Source organism: Zootoca vivipara, chromosome 5 (assembly GCF_965207765.1).
Source record: "Zootoca vivipara chromosome 5, rZooViv2.hap1.1, whole genome shotgun sequence".
NCBI lineage: Eukaryota > Metazoa > Chordata > Lepidosauria > Squamata > Lacertidae > Zootoca > Zootoca vivipara.
Genome location: NC_142588.1, coordinates 77,929,292 through 77,946,989, shown reverse-complemented (window position 1 = coordinate 77,946,989; position 17,698 = coordinate 77,929,292). Strand labels below are relative to the sequence as shown.

General features: G+C 43.1%; 1 protein-coding gene across 12 annotated transcripts in view; it reads right to left on the bottom strand.

Annotated features, from left to right (window-relative positions):
* Positions 1-17,698, bottom strand: part of SCHIP1 (schwannomin interacting protein 1) — a 381,034-nt gene that overhangs the window by 23,401 nt on the left and 339,935 nt on the right. The window contains exon 1 of one of the 12 annotated variants that reach the window (XM_035132878.3): positions 7,668-8,180. The exons of 10 other annotated variants lie outside the window; for them this stretch is intronic. In XM_035132878.3, the coding sequence (XP_034988769.1) occupies positions 7,668-7,745 (78 nt within the window). In that variant the 5' untranslated portion in view covers positions 7,746-8,180. Of the gene's footprint in view, positions 1-7,667; positions 8,181-17,698 lie in introns of those variants that run through there. One more of the 12 variants, XM_060274439.2, reaches the window with a different exon arrangement.

Genomic DNA, 17,698 nt, shown 5'->3' with positions numbered 1-17,698 from the left:
TGCCACAAGTGCTGCTGTAACAGAAAAGGAATCTCAGGCGGCTCTCATTAGATTTTGTTTTTCATCCAATCTATTACATGCTACTGAAGATGCTTCCATCTGCACTGCTGTTTTATGAAGCTGTTTCCCTGCAGTGGGGGGAGAATTCAGATAAAGATGTGGAGACAGTTGTGTAAGGATAAACTCGGACACTGTCAAAATAAAATAAAAATCTAGATGTAGCAGCAGCCAGTCGCCTAGAGGATAAACCACTACAGAAGGAAGCAAAAGAAGAGGCATCCTAAAAGAACAATATGCAAAACAAAAATACAATTAAAATAATAAAAACCAAGAAATTCCAGTCAAGCACTCAAAAAATCTGGAAGGTTTGACAGCGGCAGACGCCAATAGCCAACAAAAATCATGGTGAACAGAATATTTTCAGCCAGAATGGCATGCTTGGTGCATGTCATAGAATCATAGAGTTGGATGAGACCCTGAGGAAAACTCTTTGAATTAGCAGGAATATGCAGCTGCCCCATGCAGGGATCGAACCTGCAACCTTGTCATTATCACCACCACGCTCTAACCAACTGAGCTATCCATGAAACTTTCGCATGGAAGTTTCTACATTACTCCCAACAGCAGTCCATGCTCACAGTAGCCACGAATCACCCCCGAAGCCCAAAAGGTATATGTCAAAATCTCTTCCCGCTCGGGGGGAGGAGATGTTGTGGGCACACGAGGACTTCACGTGGTGGGGAAATGGCTAGCATTCCCCCCAGCCCATTGGTTGACTCCCCGCCGCGGTGCGCCCTCGGCACATCCAATCTGGGGGGAATCAGCCTCTTTTTCTTCGACCCGGCTCCTGCTTTGGCTGCTCATCGAAGGATCTCCGCTGAGCTGAATCACTAAAAGGCATTTTTCAACGCCACTTCTTTCCTCCTCTAGGTCTTGGAATCGGGCCGTAGCTTCTCGCCTCGCCATCTCCCGGACCGCGCAGCTAGCGCCCCGCACCCACCCGCCTTCCCCGTGCCGCTTGCCTTTCTTTCCCTGCCCTGCCCCCCTGCCTCCCGGACACCACAGCTTGCCGTTCCGCTCGCCTTCGCCACCACCACCCACCTTCCCCTTGCCACTTGCCTTCCACTCCCTCCCCTGTCCCCCTTCCTTCCGTCCCACCTTTCGGTTGAAAGCGGAGGGCGATTCCTCCTGTAGCTCGGGTCCCAAAAGGTATATGTCAACTGCTGACCACCGGAAGTCCCCTCCTTCTTTATCACGCTGGCATTTATAGAAAGAAGACACTCGCCATTTGTCATGTTAGTAAGAACAAGTGGGACCTGCAACAAAAGGCGGTCCCCGTTTTTCCCATTCTTTTACCCCCACCCTCAGTTCTCTGCCCCACCCCATCAGTAATATGCATCCACTAACATGCCCAAGATGCAGGTGGCACTGTGGGACGTGGGTGGCGCTGTGGGTTAAACCACAGAGCCTAGGGCTTGCTGATCAGAAGGTTGGCGGTTCGAATCCCCGTGACGGGGTGAGCTCCCGTTGCTTGGTCCCTGCTCCTGCCCACCTAGCAGTTCAAAAGCACGTCAAAGTGCAAGTAGATGAATAGGTACCACTCCAGTGGGAAGTTAAACAGCATTTCCATGTGCTGCTCTGGTTCAAAGCCAGAAGCGGCTTTGTCATGCTGGTCACATGACCTGGAAGCTGTACGCCAGCTCCCTCGGCCAATAAAGCGAGATGAGCGCCACAACCCCAGAGTCGTCTGCGACTGGACCTAATGGTCAGGGGTCCCTTTACCTTTTTACGATGCCCAATCCTCACATGTTGCCCACTCCCAACCCTTCAAAGTATCTTTCTAAATATTATTTGTACTTCTGAAAACCTTAAGGTTTCTCTAAACTGAAAGCATCACCCGTCTGGTGTGGTGAGCACTGTGGTTGTGTCTACGGAAGGAATGAAATGCATAGGCTAAAGAGGGAATGAGGACTAGCACCCAGCACAACATCCCACAAGTAAAGTCCTCAACAAATCAATTTCCCTCATCTTCCAAGTTTGCTGCAGGAGCTAATTTCACCATCTGGGCATTGCACTGGCCAGTTTTTGTTTAAAACAAACTTTTTTAAAAAAAATACTGTATGCATTTGCAATGTTTAAAAAAAAGCAACAACACATAACACGTTATCCATCAGTCAGTGAGTCAAGTGTTACTTCACATGTGCAAGTCTCAGTGTAAAAATCTACAGATTTCCTACAGACTGCATGCAGCAGTTTAAAGGGCAAATGTTGACTAAGGTTGCGCGCTGAAATCCAGATCCATGGCTCTGAAGCTAGGGATGCTTTAGTCTGGCACACATTTTAAAAAGCAAACTGAGCTGATTCACATTTCCTGGATTAAATACTCAAACTGGAATGCACTTTCAGTTTCCAGGCTGCTTACAACTTTGCGAACAGCCCCTGGTTCATAAAACATGCCAAAATGCATATGAAATTGCATACACTGGGATAGAAAGCGTATAAATATATTCATTTTAAATACATGTTATGTAAAAAGATACAGAAAACAAGGTGTTGCATGTGTCTGTATTGTATCAGACAATGTTCCACTTGTGCAACAGGTTTCCCTCCTCCCTTGCCCTGCCATCCACCCTTTTTTGTTTATTTAACACAATATATATATACAGTACACCACTTGATTGTAGCAAAACCTCTAAGCACTTTACATGCAATATTACAAGTATCAATAAAAACTTAAGAACAAGTAGTTAAAAACATTAAAAATAAAATAAAATCAGCAGGAAATGAAAGAGATTAAACATGCCAACATCTGTGTGTCGGGATAGCCTTGCCTAAACAAAAATGTTTTAAGCAGATGCTGAAAGGAATACAGTGAAGGAACCTGTCTGATGTCAATAGACAGAGAGTTCCAAAGTGTAGGTGAAACTAAAAGAATGGTTTCTTACAAGTGCGGAGCAAATATTGGGTGGCACCTATAACAGCGCCATTGCCGGAGATTGAAGCGATTGAGTGGGTACATATGAGGTTAGACCTTGGGGGACCCTCTGAAGTTGATTTTTGGGGTGCATGAGGGAAGGAGAGACAACCCCGTGGTTTTAAATTGCCGATCAATGTATGACAGAAACCAGAAACAGATTGATCTATCTGTCCCTATTTGAAGCCATCACACATCAGTTTGTAGAGATTAAAAGAGAGAGTGCAATTTTCAGCTCAAATGCTACATGTAGTGATTTGCAAGTACTTGTGCATCAGTGCAATTGATCTGTTGGTTGCATCACATCTATGCATAAGATCTGCGGCCATAATACTTGTTTTACCTACAATTAGAGTGGCTCATGGGAGGACACGGGGAGAATAAAGAGACTAATTAAATTGTGAGGATGATGCAAGTACAAGCGGTAGACCCAGGGGTGTCCAAACTTTTCAAACAGGGCCGGATTTGATGACGCATGAGGGCCGACCAAAATTGTTGAGCTTTTTTTAGGATTGAAGTTGTTGACCTTTTTTACGATTTTACCCCAAGGTTGTTGAGCTTTTCTTAGGATTGAACTTGTTGACCTTTGTTTGTTTGGCCCCAGTAAATGAACTGCAACAGGGGCAGGATAAAACCGGCCAAGGGGTCGGTTTAGACCCACAAAACAGACTTTGGACATGCCTGTGTGGGTGGAGCAATGACACAGTTAGCACAGTAATTAATGAGAGCTGGCATAATTAGCATCATCATAAAGTGGCAGGCAGAAAAGCAGCCTTATGGCTACAGCAAAAGTCCACAACAGACCACCAGAGGGTTACTAGAAAATCGTTTTATTAATTTTTAAAAATTTTTTAAGGAAGTGTACACACACTTATGGCCTAACAATGTTGGTTTTACTTTTCACTATGTGGTAGCAGGGGTCACAGGGTCTTTCCGATCCATTAAAAAGCCAAATGTTGCACCTGCATATTGGAAGCTTGGGGTTTACGCTATGAACTTTGGCAGCTAAACAACAGTTGAGGAAGCTGGCCAACTCATCTAAAGACAAGTTAGTGCTAGCTATTATAACAGGTTTACAAGTCTGCTGGCCAAATATTTATATGTTTATACACCGCAAGGTTGTTTCACAGGCCATTGATCTACTTTTTAATAATTCTCCTCTCCTCCTAAACGTTTGCAAGTTCAGTCTCTAAAAACTCAGCAGCTTTCCTATTGAAATAGTCCAACTCATGGGAAGTTTGGGTTTTTATTTTATACAGACTATTGGGCTGTATTCAATGCTAGAGACCCATTGAAGGCAATGGACACTGTTAACTTAGGTTCATTGATTTCACCGAGTAGACTCTATGTAGGACTTAGGCAGTAACATACCACTTTAAACAGAATCCTTGGAAGCATAGTTTGTTAAGGAGGCTGAGAATGGAAAGGAGACCCCTTGCTTCTTTACAAAGCTACAATTCTCAAAATGGTTTAACAGTCAATCCCTCACCCCAGGGAACTCTGCAAATTGTAGTTGCCGTAGGCGTCCTCTAACAACTCTCAGCTAGAATGCAAAGATCTAGTACAGCCACCATAAAACTCAAGATTCATGTTTGGTGCAATATGGTTCCATTAACATGAGTGGTTGTTTTGATACATGCTTCAGTAAAACCTGGGTAATACCTATCATGTGATCTGCACCAAACAAGGAGCTGCACAGATACAATATCAAGAGATATTGAGATGTAACTCTCTGGGGATGCCTCCTAAAGCTTTAAGAACAGGCACCCCCAAACTTCGGCCCTCCAGATGTTTTGGCCTACAACTCCCATGATCCCTAGCTAACAGGACCAGTGGTTGGGGAAGATGGGAATTGTAGTCCAAAACATCTGGAGGGCCGAAGTTTAGGGATGCCTGTTTAAGAACTTACATGTCCTTCACATAACAGCATGAATTACATTTTGTTCTGTACAGTGGTACCTCGGGTTACAGACAGACTCCGCTAATCCAGAAATAGTACCTCGGGTTAAGAATTTTGCTTCAGGAGGAGAACAGAAATCGCACCACGGTGGCGCAGTGGCAGCGGAAGGCCCCATTAGCTAAAGTGGTACCTCAGGTTAAGAACAGTTTCAGGTTAAGAACGGACCTCCGGAACGAATTAAGTTCTTAACCAGAGGTAGCACTGTAATGCAAGCTTAATCTGTATGAAAGGGGAAATAGTAGTATAAACCACCACACACAATGCAGTTGGTTTCACCACTGCCGTACCATCAAGGTAGCCAATGTGTTGTTCAGAGGCTGTGTCAAGTGCCAGCATCTCCTGACACCCAGGGAGGGGGTTAGGAACACTGCCAAAAGCCCCCTGGATCTCTTGCCCAAGAAACCTATAAAATCTGGATCCAACTTGGGTGGCATCCTCCAGTGCCCACGTCCTATTATTTCACAAAATGCTCTTGAGCTGGCCCAAATTGGTGTGCTTCAAGCAAAACTTCACTGGATAAGCTTTGTGGCCCCTCTGTTTTATTGATGCTTTTTATGGTGCTTCAGAAATGCTGCTGACTTACTCCTATCATTTTGTCTGAATTGTTAAAGGAGAGCCTGAGTCTCACAAAAGCTAGCGGGATCATTAGCTGATTGCTCAACCGGCAGCAATAACACGTCAGAGGATAATTTTATTGACCCTTTTAAAGGACACTTTATTCCAGATATTACCAATAAATGAGTTTTATGTGTTAATGGTGTACATTCATAGTGAGCTTTACATTGCATACATGCACAATGAGAACAGTATGTCAACATTTATATAAAACTGACAGGTCTCTTATTAGGTATTATTGCCCCTTTCCTCTCACAATACAAGGCCTTTTGTATTAAGTGGATATGTCCATGTGCATATTCTCTGGAACACTTTACCAACGTGGCATTTATAGCAATAGAAATATGGCTGCAAGGAAGGTAGACAGCCAGAAATGCAAGCCGTTAAGAGTTCAGAACAAGCATACCTGCCAAGTTCCTTCTTGAAAAATAAGGGATCGGACCGGAAGTACCAGACCGGAAGTAGCACTGCCGCCATTTTGGAACTGGGCGGAGCATGCTAAGAAGTGACTTGATGCTGCTCCGCCCAGTTCCAAAATGGCCGCTGCGCCAGAATAAACCGGGGAAAAAACAGAAAATCCGTTTTTTTTCGGCTGGGAACAGCTGGAAAAACGGGGGTTTCCCGGGGAATAAGGGAGACTTGGCAGCTATGGAACAAGTCAAATTGTAGTTCCATTGTTCCATCTCATTTACTGCATATAGTTTACTATGTTTTCTAATTTACTTAGAAACACAAACAAAACACCATAATTGGAATGCTTAATTAGTCCTATAGTAACATAAAAGCAATTCAAAGATGGCAGAATCCAAATTTAACTTTTATTTCAAATATCTAGGCTTCAAAAGAGCCAGAAACAAATATTTTAGGTACCAGCTAAGGAACGAGATTGAAAAATGATAATATTCTCAGACACTAGTTTGTGACCATTATGGGATTTTTTAAAAAAATTGACCCCCACTATTGCAAATTTATAAAGCTAGTGTGTTGAAGTTTTCCAACTGTGAACAGATGACTGCAAGTCCCTAAGTCACATTCTGACTGCAGCACTTCTCCAGGGTCTCTGCTATTTCATGCTACAGGAGATTCCACTAAAGGGAGATGTCGAGGATTGAACTTTTGGGACCTTCTGCGTGCAAACTGTATGCTATGCTTGGAATTATGGCCTCCCCCCCTAGCTGGTACAACATCCTCCACGGCCCACATGGTAGGTGTCATTAGCCTTCCACATTAATACATACAGTTGCAGATTTAAATAGGTATCACTATACTTTCCATTAAGCCAACGTGACAGTAAAATGTGTCAAATTCCCTACATAAGGGAAATCTGTGCACTCATAAACCCATCTATAGGAAACTTTCAACAGATTCTTAAGGCAACAAGTTCTGGCCAGAAGAAGACAAATATAAAAAGAGTGGAACTTTTGGGCACTCTTAAGGCTAAGAACTGGCATATTCTTGTAATTTGATGTCAAGACCTCAGCCATGCAGCTAAAGTTATTTTTAAGTACGTCTGTTATTACCAGACATAGACAATTACTATATTTAAAGTTCCATATTGCAGCTGGCATGCTTTTTAAAGACATGCCAATGCAGCAGTTTATATAAACTCTCCACACCCTGGGTAAACTCACTGTACTGTTCAATTTCAAAAGTTTCTATTCAATGGTGGTGGGAGCAGTGAGAGAGAGAGAGAAAAAAGAGAGAAAGACCATAAAGTTTCAAACATTGATCAAAACTGGATTGCCTAACTTTCTACAACATACTACAATCATCAATACATTCCTAGCCCCTGATTCCCATCGATCTGCAATGCTAACAGTTAAAATGTTTTATACTGTATAACAAAACCAAAAAGTATGTAGAATGCAATATTCTGAACTAAAGCTTAACAGAAAGTTGGTGAAAACATTTATCATGACAACAAATGCCATTATATAGAGAAATAAAGAGACACTGTCATGAACATGCACATTTATTTCTGTTTTTGCATCCTTGAAGGATGTTTTGTGAATGCTTTTACTTTCTTTCTTTCTTTGCAACTGCATGGCCCTGATTTGTTTCTCCCCTGCAAACAGCAGCAATTGTTCCCAGACAAAAGAGCCCTTTTGTGTCTCTTACCTTTTTATAATTCCCCTCCACATCCAATGTGGATACTTCAGTGATGATATCATCCACTCCATCACTATCCAAATGCATTCCTTTAACCCTTAAAAGCCCCTAGGAAAACAAACTGGTCACTTTCTCTTCTGCCTGCAACTTATTCTGCGCTTCAAGTCTCCTGTCCCGAAGCCCATTCTTTAAAACTGCAGTTTCAGGTGGCAGCTTAAAAACAGACCAGTAGTTTCAGTCTTCTTTTTCATTCAGAGAAATGGCCAGGTTTCTTTCACTATGGTGCAACGGGAGGGTCCATTCCCGGCTGTTAAAAGTCTCTTGTCCTCAGACACTGAGACCTGTCAGGAGCCTGATCTTCTCGCCAGCTGCTATCACCTACCTCTGAAGCATGCAGCTACAACCCACTCCAAAGTATGCTGCTTTTTCTTCTTCTCCAAATAAAGTAAAGGCTGGCTTTGAGTTGAAGCCAGCTGATTACACTTCTTCGCCAGTTACACAAGGAAAGCAACAATCTTCCTCTAGTCACTGGTAGTGCAGGTTAAAAATAGATGGAAAGGCCTGCCTAGCAGAGTACACCAGAGCAAAACACACACACACCCCTGCTACGTACAAAGCAGAATGATATAAAAAGCCAAGGCTGCATGGCCGGCAGCCATAAGCAGCAGGCCAAAGGGCCCAGAAGCACACAGTCAAACTCTAGAGGACCCATCTTTTAAAAGGAGCCCCTCTATCTCAGGTTGTCCAGACCTGGGGCAACTCCAGCCTCCAACTGCAAAAAGGGGGGGGAGATAGCAGGGGACAAGGACAACCTGCATTGCGCTAGATGGATTGCCTTCTTTTCTTTTTCCTCTTACTTTCAAATTGATAAGTAGGTTTCCTCGATCTAGCTAATTAATGAAAGCAAAGGGGGAAAAATCTAGTAGATAGTTACAGAGCATGTCCAGTATCACTCCAATTTACAGACATTTCTTCGGATGCACATTACTTACACATGCTTCCCCTGAATCCTCTCTTGGGCAATTTTTCTGCTTCAGGGACTTGCTCAGAAAAAAACAGGAGTACTGAAAATAACTAGGCTGTAGCCAACAGTGTTACAGTACTTAGCTGACTGTAGGGCTTTTCCACAGTGAAATTCTCTCTCCTCCCTGCAAACCCCCTCCCCACTGAGAGGCCCCCCCTCCGGAGCAGATTTAAGAGGGTTACTGTGGTGATAAGTGGTGGGATCCGTGAAAATGCCTTCCTTCCCTGCTCTCCTGACAGAACCTTTACCATCAGCTGACTGATGCCATTGGATACAGCTCAAAATTTTTTACTATATACAGTGGTACCTCCAGTTACGAACTTAATTCGTTCCAGAGGTCTGTTCTTAACCCGAAACTGCTCTTAACACGAGGCGTGCTTTCGCCGATGGGGCTTCCCGTTGCTGGCGCACGACTTCTGCTCGCATCCTTGGGCAAAGATCGCAACCTTCAGAGTGTTTTTTTAACTCTGTGTTCACCAGAATCCCAACAAGGAGCATCTACTGTACTTCCGGGTTAGTGGAGCTCGTTACCCTAAGCGTTTGCAGGGAGGATGGTGCGTAACCCGAGGTTCCACCGTAGTAGTTTACAATAAAGGCTTTTTGAAGTTCAAGCCGCAGCCTGGAAGGTTTGCTGCCAACCACAACATTATGAGATCAACCCGGATATGCAAAATGCACATGCTTAGAACACTTCGCCTCTCAGATCGAGACAAAGTCCCACTGACAGGTGCACATCTCAGGAACGCTTGGAGCTTAGTGACACTGCATGAGCGCACGCTTTGGCGATGAAACCCCCCACATTCCCCGCTGCCTCTCATGCTGTGCATCTGGAGTCCATGCCTGCTTTTCCATAAAAGCCAACCAGCCACTTTGGGGTCGTGTCATTCATTAATCTTGTAATAGTGGATAACTGACACCATTCTGCCTCGTCTCTCTTGATTCTGTGCAGTCTCTTGTTCTTTATGAAACTTCAGAACAGTAGGGTGATTATAGCACATGTTTCATGTTAATGGAAGCAGGAAACCTCCCCGCCCACTCCAAGTAATTCAGTGAAGGAGTTATCATCAAGAGAATTTCCTGGAAGCACAAGGGATGGGGGCAGGGGGAGGACCTGAGCCATTTTGAGATTAATCCAAGTGTTAATTGGTTAGGCCTTATGGCTTATTACAGAGCCCCTGTGGACTTTTCATGTTGTGGTTTCATAGAATCATAGAGTTGGAAGAGACCACAAGGGCCATCCAGTCCAACCCCCTGCCAAGCAGGAAACACCATCAAAGCATTCTTGACATATGCCTGTCAAACCTCTGCTTAAAGACCTCCAAGAAGGAGACTCCACCACACTCCTTGGTAGCAAATTCCACTGCCAAACAGCTCTTACTGTCAGGAAGTTCTTCCTAATGTTTAGGTGGAATCTTCTTTCTTGTAGTTTGAATCCATTGCTCCATGTCCGCTTCTCTGGAGCAGCAGAAAACAACCTTTCTCCCTCCTCTATATGACATCCTTTTATATATTTGAACATGGCTATCATATCACCCCTTAACCTTCTCTTCTCCAGGCTAAACATACCCAGCTCCCTAAGCCGTTCCTCATAAGGCATCGTTTCCAGGCCTTTGACCATTTTGGTTGCCCTCCTCTGGACACGTTCCAGCTTGTCCTTCTTGAACTGTGGTGCCAAGAACTGGACACAGTACTCCAGGTGAGGTCTGACTAGAGCAGAATACAGTGACTCATCTTTTAGGGTCCAAAACAGTGAGCTAGCTATGCATTTACCAGTAGATCACAATACACCTAATTCAGCACTAGTAGCTGAATTTTGTTCTTGGACCCAATTTAAGGTGCTGGTATTAGTCTACAAAGAAGTGTTTCTTGACTGAGGGGCATAGGATGGTCTTAATCTCTTGTTGGAAGATGCGTGGGGTATAAGTAATAAAGTATTACCATCATCATCATCATTTGATGTGGAACATGCAGCTTACTGCAGTGGGCGAAGCACAGACTTCCTTCTTGTTCACCAAATACTTTCTTCATGTTTATCCACGGGAAACACCTTAATTGGCTGCATCACTATGTTGCAATAAACCATGGTTTATAGTGAATGGAATGAGTCTAGGCGAGGCTTGCCTTAGGGTTGCATGTTCTCCCTCAGGAACAAGCTGCTACAGAAAATTTTCTTTCTTTCTTTCTTTTTTTTTACTGACCGCAGTTTAAACAAAGTTTAGGTTTCAGGTAATAATGTTAATCTTAACTGTGGTTGGTTAAGATTTGTTAAGTTTTACGACCCATTATAAGACGTTGTGTTTCAAACTACTGTACAATATAGTTAAAATGAAACACAGCTGATTGCGGTCAGATGAAACTACAAGTTGGAGCTAATAAAAAACGTAGTGGTTTCGCATTTCAGAAATGCCCTCTGCACACAAAAAATGTGTATTCCACACATCACCACCACCACCAGTTCTGTTATCCTTCAGAAAAGCCCTAAATACAGGGGGTATTTTCCCCCCTGGTCTGCAATCAGGAGCTTTTGTGGTTGTTTAAAAATAACTGTTTAAACATGGTATCTGAAGAAGTGTGCATGCACACAAAAGCTCATACCAGTGGTCTCTAAGGTGCTACCAGGAATTTTTTATTTTATTTTTTTATTTTATTTTGTTGCTGTTATTTCAAATCTTGGAAATTTCATTTTGTACTGTATTGGTTTGATGTAATCCACCTTGGGAGGGTAAATGCCCTAAAAAGTAGGTTAGAAAGCCATTATGTAAACACACACACACACCACCCAAATTCAGCTTTGTGGCTGCAGGGATGGGAGGTACATGAGCCCAAGGCTTGCATCATCTCACCATGTTGCTGGCATTTAATCCGTCAAACCTGCATATCCAACAAAGGAAAAGCTTCTAAAATAACACAGAACTTCTATCTCTGGATTTTCTGATTCTTAAGGTCCTACTACAGCAGCATTGCCCAACACATGGATAGAAGCTATGCGCGCTGGCTCCTCGAGAGAAAGGGCTGGTTTGGGTGTGAGAGAGATGGTGCCGGACATTCCAGGAGCCAACCCTCGAGGAGAGGACTGCCTTGCCCCCTCCCCTCCCCACTGGCTGTAAACCGACCACTGAGCACGGGCACATGCACAAGGGAGTGGGGGACCCCTCCTGGCGGCTGGCTGCCATCCCACCCATGCGGGGAGAGGTGTGTGTGTGTGCGCAGTCAGAGAGAGAGAGAGAGAGAGAGAAAGGGCTGGTTTACATTTACTCAAAAGGAAGGGGTGGGTTGGATCCAGGGGAGAGGGCTTCTACAGGTTTCATCAAGTTCTTAAGGTGGTGCTTGAAGGATGTCAACTCTGCAGTTCAGTTTACCCAATTTCTGTTTCAAACTATGGGGGAAACTGCTGTGGATGATAAGTGCCCCTGACTCATTTGAAAAACAGCAGGAGTCCTGGGGTACTTTAAAGACTTAACACATTTATTATGGCATGAGCTTTTGTGAACAACAAGCTGTGCATGCATTAAGTAGGACCCTGTCCTTAATGTTACGCTATTACAAGTATACAAAGGATGTATTTTTAAAAATATATTGATTTGTGACAAACTTTTCAGGTTTTATGGGAGCGACTATCATTTGTTATTATTTTTATCATAAGCTCAGCCAAATATAATGTGTTTAAGATGAAGAATGACAATGGGAGAGTGTGGTAGATCACTGCGAGTTTTTGATTTTGGATGGTAGATGTCAGGCTACTTGTGGTTGGACATGCCTGTAGTACAGCAACAGAGATTTAAGGTATTACAATCTGCAGTTGTTGATGGCTACATCGCTTTATCAATAGTATTTTCAGCAACAAAGTGAATCATCTTTTTTGTCTGGACTCCATAATGACATCAGAACTTCTCAAGGCCTTTTTGCAAATGTAGGCTATTACATTTCACTTTCCTCCCACAAAAGCACTTAGGATGATGAGACTACTCCTATCTAGGTGTAAGTGCTTCAGAATTGGATAAGTGCCTAAATTTCTAAGGGAGGAAGCATTAAGGAAAACAATTTGGGTGACCCACCCCAATGAAACAAGAACTGGTGTGAAATGTATACTATAAGATTATGAGATTATAGAACTGCCTTTAAAATCCTCCCTCTAAATCTCCCATAAAATACCCATAAAAGATTTGACCCTACAACACATTTACTAGCAACTCTAAAAAGGCAAGACTATTTAAAAGATCTCTCTAATACGCACTATTCAAAAGTTTAACAGAAGGCATGCATTAATATATTGGGCTAGCTAAATTCAATTATTTTCCTAGTAGGCTTCTATGTAATTACTTTTCTGCACGTAGGAATTATGTTAATATGCTTTACTTTTTTATGGCTCCCATCCTCACAGCTGACTCAGCGTGTCATTTCCTAGTGTTGCTAAAATTAATTCCTCCTTCCCCCCATTCTATCTCCCCTCCCCATAACATTGGCTTATACCGGTACCTATATAAGCCAATTATCAGTTGAACAAAAGAAAAAAAACCATTCATTTACAGGGGTGCAGATTTACAAGGCATGTTTGTTAGTTTTACTGCTGTGAACTTTAAATTGCAACAAAACGTTCACACGTCATTCACAGCTTTTCAAAATACTCACATGCTCCCTTTTCCTGAACACCACAATGGCACTGTTAGTGGGATGCAAGCTTTTTCCATTTCTCCGTGGGAGTGAAAAATGAGTCAGAATTACAAGCCCGCATTACAAGCAAATTCATCTTTTATGTATGTGCTGCTGACAACTTAGTAAGGACATTAAAACCATCTTGCACAACCACAGAAAAATACTGTATTGCTTGCTAATGCTACATGTTCCACGACTACAGTAAGTATAGGAGAAGCAGCAAGACCCTTACAAAGTAAATGTAAAATACAGGTGAAACTCAGAAAATTAGAATATCGTCGAAAAGTGCATTTGTTTCAGTAATGCAACTTATTATTTTTTCTTTTTCTTTCAATTTTTACAAATGCTTTCTTTTGGAAATTCCACAGTAATAAAACAAATAGTTACAATAATACAAAAATAAATAAAAATAAACATCGCTATTACATTTCATTAATTACATTCAATTTATAATTGACCCTCCTAATGACAAATAAATACAATTACAACAAATAAAGGCTTGACATATCTTGCTTTGCATGTCATGCATCTATCTCATATATTGGTTTCACCTTTTAAGTTGCATTACTGAAATAAATGCACTTTTTGACGATATTCTAATTTTCCGAGTTTCACCTGTAGTACAGATTATAGTTGGGAATCAAAGGATCCTTCTATACACATTCCTCATAACCCATGAGATCAGAGGGAGAATGAAGAAACTAAGATGCATATGATAAATGCACATAGTAGTAGTAATAATAATTTATTGCTTGTACCCAACCCATCGGACTGGGTTGCCCCAGCCACTCTGGGCGGCTTCCAACAAAATACAGTGGTACCTCGGTTTATGAACACAATTTGTTCCGGAAGTCTGTTCATAAACTGAAGTGTTCATAAACTGAAGTGAATTTTCCCATTGAAAGTAATGGAAAGTGGATTAATCCGTTCCAGACGGGTCCGCGGAATACTCAACCTGAAGCGTACTTAACCCGAAGCATGGGTGTAATTGGTTTCGGAAGTTTGTTCCTAAACTGAAGCGTTCATAAACTGAAGCAAACTTTCCCATTGAAAGTAATGGAAAGTGGATTAATCCATTCCAGGTGGGTCCACGGCGTTCATAAACCGAAAATTCATAAACCGAGGTGTTCATAAACTGAGGTTCCACTGTATAAAGGAACACAACCAAACATGAGACATTAAAAGCTTCCTGAAACAGGGCTGCCTTCAGATGACTGTGAAAAATCATATGATTGTTTATCTTTTTGACATCTGACGGGAGGGCATTCCACAGGGCAGGCACAACTACCAAGAAGGCCCTCTGCCTGGTTCCCTGCAACTTCACTTCTCACAATGAGGGGACTGCCAGAAGGTCCTCAGAGCTGGACGACGGGGTGGTGATGCTCCTTCAGGTATATAGGACAGAAGCAGTAAAGGTCAACAACACTCTGAATTGTGCTCAGAAACGTACCGGTAGCCAATGAAGGTCTTTAAGGACCGGTGGGCAGGCACACATATCACCTGGTTGTAGTCTTCCTCACTCTTCATGAGGGGCAGCACAGTTGGCAGAGCATGAGACTCTTAATCTCAGGGTCATGGGTTCGAGCCTCAAGTTGGGTGAAAGGTTCCTGCGTTACAGAGGACTGGACTATACATGATCCTTGTAGTCCCTTCCCATGGTGATATGTATTGTATTTCTTTTTAAAATATAGCAATTATTCCCCTGTCTGCATGTGTACAGTATGTATAAACCAGGGGTTCCCAACAACATTTTCTCGAGGACCCCTCATCGAGCCGCTATTGTGACAAGGACCCCCATTAATTCCTAATCCTAAAATTTAAAAGTGTGAGCCAAATTAAGAGTCTTTTTATAAGAGTCCAGGGAGGAGGGAGGGGAATGGAGAAGAGAGGGTACCTGCGCAGTAGCGCACAAATGAAGCCGACGCGTGCAAAGCATCTTGGGGAGGTGAGCGTTAGTAGAATGCGCGCGCTGCCTCTTTGCAAAACAGTAGTGTTTGTAAAGCGCCACCTAACGGCATACAGCAGAACTACTGCCTCATCTAATTCTAGTTTTGCGCTAGACTCTGCTCATGCAGGAAGTGGCCAAAACAAAAAATCTGTTATCATATGAAATATATTTAATATAGTTTTTATTCTAATAGCATCTTGCGGACCCCTCTGGCATAGCTTGCGGACCCCTGGGGGTCCCCGGACCACCTGTTGGGAACCACTGGTATAAACTAACATATGCTGCTTTCAAGTCACCGTCATCTAAAAAACTATATTTCCTGTAACACATGGGTTGCACTCTCCCAGATGGTTACCCCCCCCCGCCCCAAGCACCTGTCTTGGAAAAGAACCGAAACAATTTTTCAAGCCTAAATGCTAGCTGGGAAGGGGTGGGGAAGACTGTGCATGCATGAACATGGTTATAGCGTGCGCACAGTGATCATAAGCTTCTGTTCAGTTTGCAGATGTGTCCAAAAGCCTGGAGGTGCCTGCTGCGACCAATGCTTATATCAGGCTGCCTGGTCACACCAGGTGTCTAAAATCTTATGATGGCAACAATGAATTAGGCAAATATTTTTCCAGCACATATTATGCATGGAAATCTATAAACTAGGCATAGGCAAACTCAGCCCTCCAGATGTTTTGGGACTGCATTTCCCATCATCCCTGACCACTGGTCCTGTTAGCTAGGGGTGATGGGAGTTGTAGTCCCAAAACATCTGGAGGGCCGAGTTTGCCTATGCCTGCTATAAACCTACTGAATATAAAATAGAGGCATTGGTCTAAGCCAAAACCATGGCTTCCTGACAGTAGCTTTGGACACCTTAAAAGAAAGAGTACGAAAGGAAGCACAAAATAGTTGCAAAGGCCGGGGGCCGGGGGCCGGGACGGATGGACAGGACCCATACACCAAACTTTTAAAACTTGCATAGGAGAGAGGAAGAATGCAGGTGCCCTGGACATAGGAACAACTTTTCCCCACCCAAATGACATCCTGGAAATTCAGTTCGCTTGTCCAAAGCTATTTGAGTAATCAAAATAGCCTGAAACCTCCTGGCTGCTACTGTAACTGCTGGACAGCCAGATCAACTGCTGGACCTGCTATGGAGCTTGATCTGCATCTGACTGAGCAAACTTTTTTTTTGGAGAAGGGGATATTTTCCTAGAGGAACTGAAACAATATATATATATTCCTTCTGTGTTTTGACGTGCTTTGTGTATATTACTACCAGATCTATAGGTAAACATAGTTGTGGAACTCCGAGAGGCTTCTAGGGAAACTTCCAATTTTGCCCAGATATTATTTTCTTTTTGGAAAAACATTATGTTAAGCTCTAAAATCAGCATGGATATGAAACTTATATGTAACACCGTCAGCTTCCCCTCCAAAGCAAAGGGAACATTTCAGGTTGTTTCTGGAACTGACAAGGCAACCCATTTGCGAAGCTCCCACAGTCCGAAGCCAGTTATTTGTGAGCAAGTCATTCTGACTCTTACGACTGCAGAATCATGCTTCAGACAAATGATGCCTCTGTGCTGGTAACCACCATCTAAGCAGTTCAGAGTCAGAAGTGGGTGATAATAATTAAGAGTTCATTTAGTGTGGACTAATATATAGAAAAGGGACGCGGGTGGCGCTGTGGTCTAAACCATAGGGCTTGCCGATTGGAAGGTCGGCGGTTCGAATCCCCGCGATGGGGTGAGCTCCCATTGCTCGGTCCCAGCTCCTGCCACGTCAAAGTGCAAGTAGATAAATAGGTACCGCTCCAGTGGGAAGGTAAATGGTGTTTCCGTGCGCTGCTCTGGTTCGCCAGAAGCGGCTTTGTCATGCTGGCCACATGACCCAGGGGAAAAAACTGCCTGTGGACAAACGTTGGCTCCTTCGGCCAGTAAAGCAAGATGAGCGCTGCAACCCCAGAGTCGTCCGCGACTGGACCTAACGGTCAGGGGTATCTTTACCTTTAATGTATAGAAAATGCACTCAGTAATTTTAAGCAGAGAACCAGGGACCCAGTAGGATATTCTGCATTGATAAATGTGTGGAGGTTATGAAAATTCTGTATTAATAATGATCTAATTTTGTGTGTCACCATTGATCTGGGAAGGGATTCAAACTGATGACCTAAATAATACAAAAGACTTTCCTCCCCCAGAACAGTTCTGCAATAGTAGATATATAAACCTTTTAGTGTTTCCTTTAGCCATTAATGGCCTCTAATACATTGTATTCAGAAATGAACATAACATAAACCTATGGTCTTTGGCAATGGTAGATACAGTGTTCATTTAAAATGGAAGTTGCCCTGAGTCAAATTAAAGTGGGAGAATCCCGGTCATTAGGATGAGTGAGATTTGTGTGTAGATTTCAGGGAAG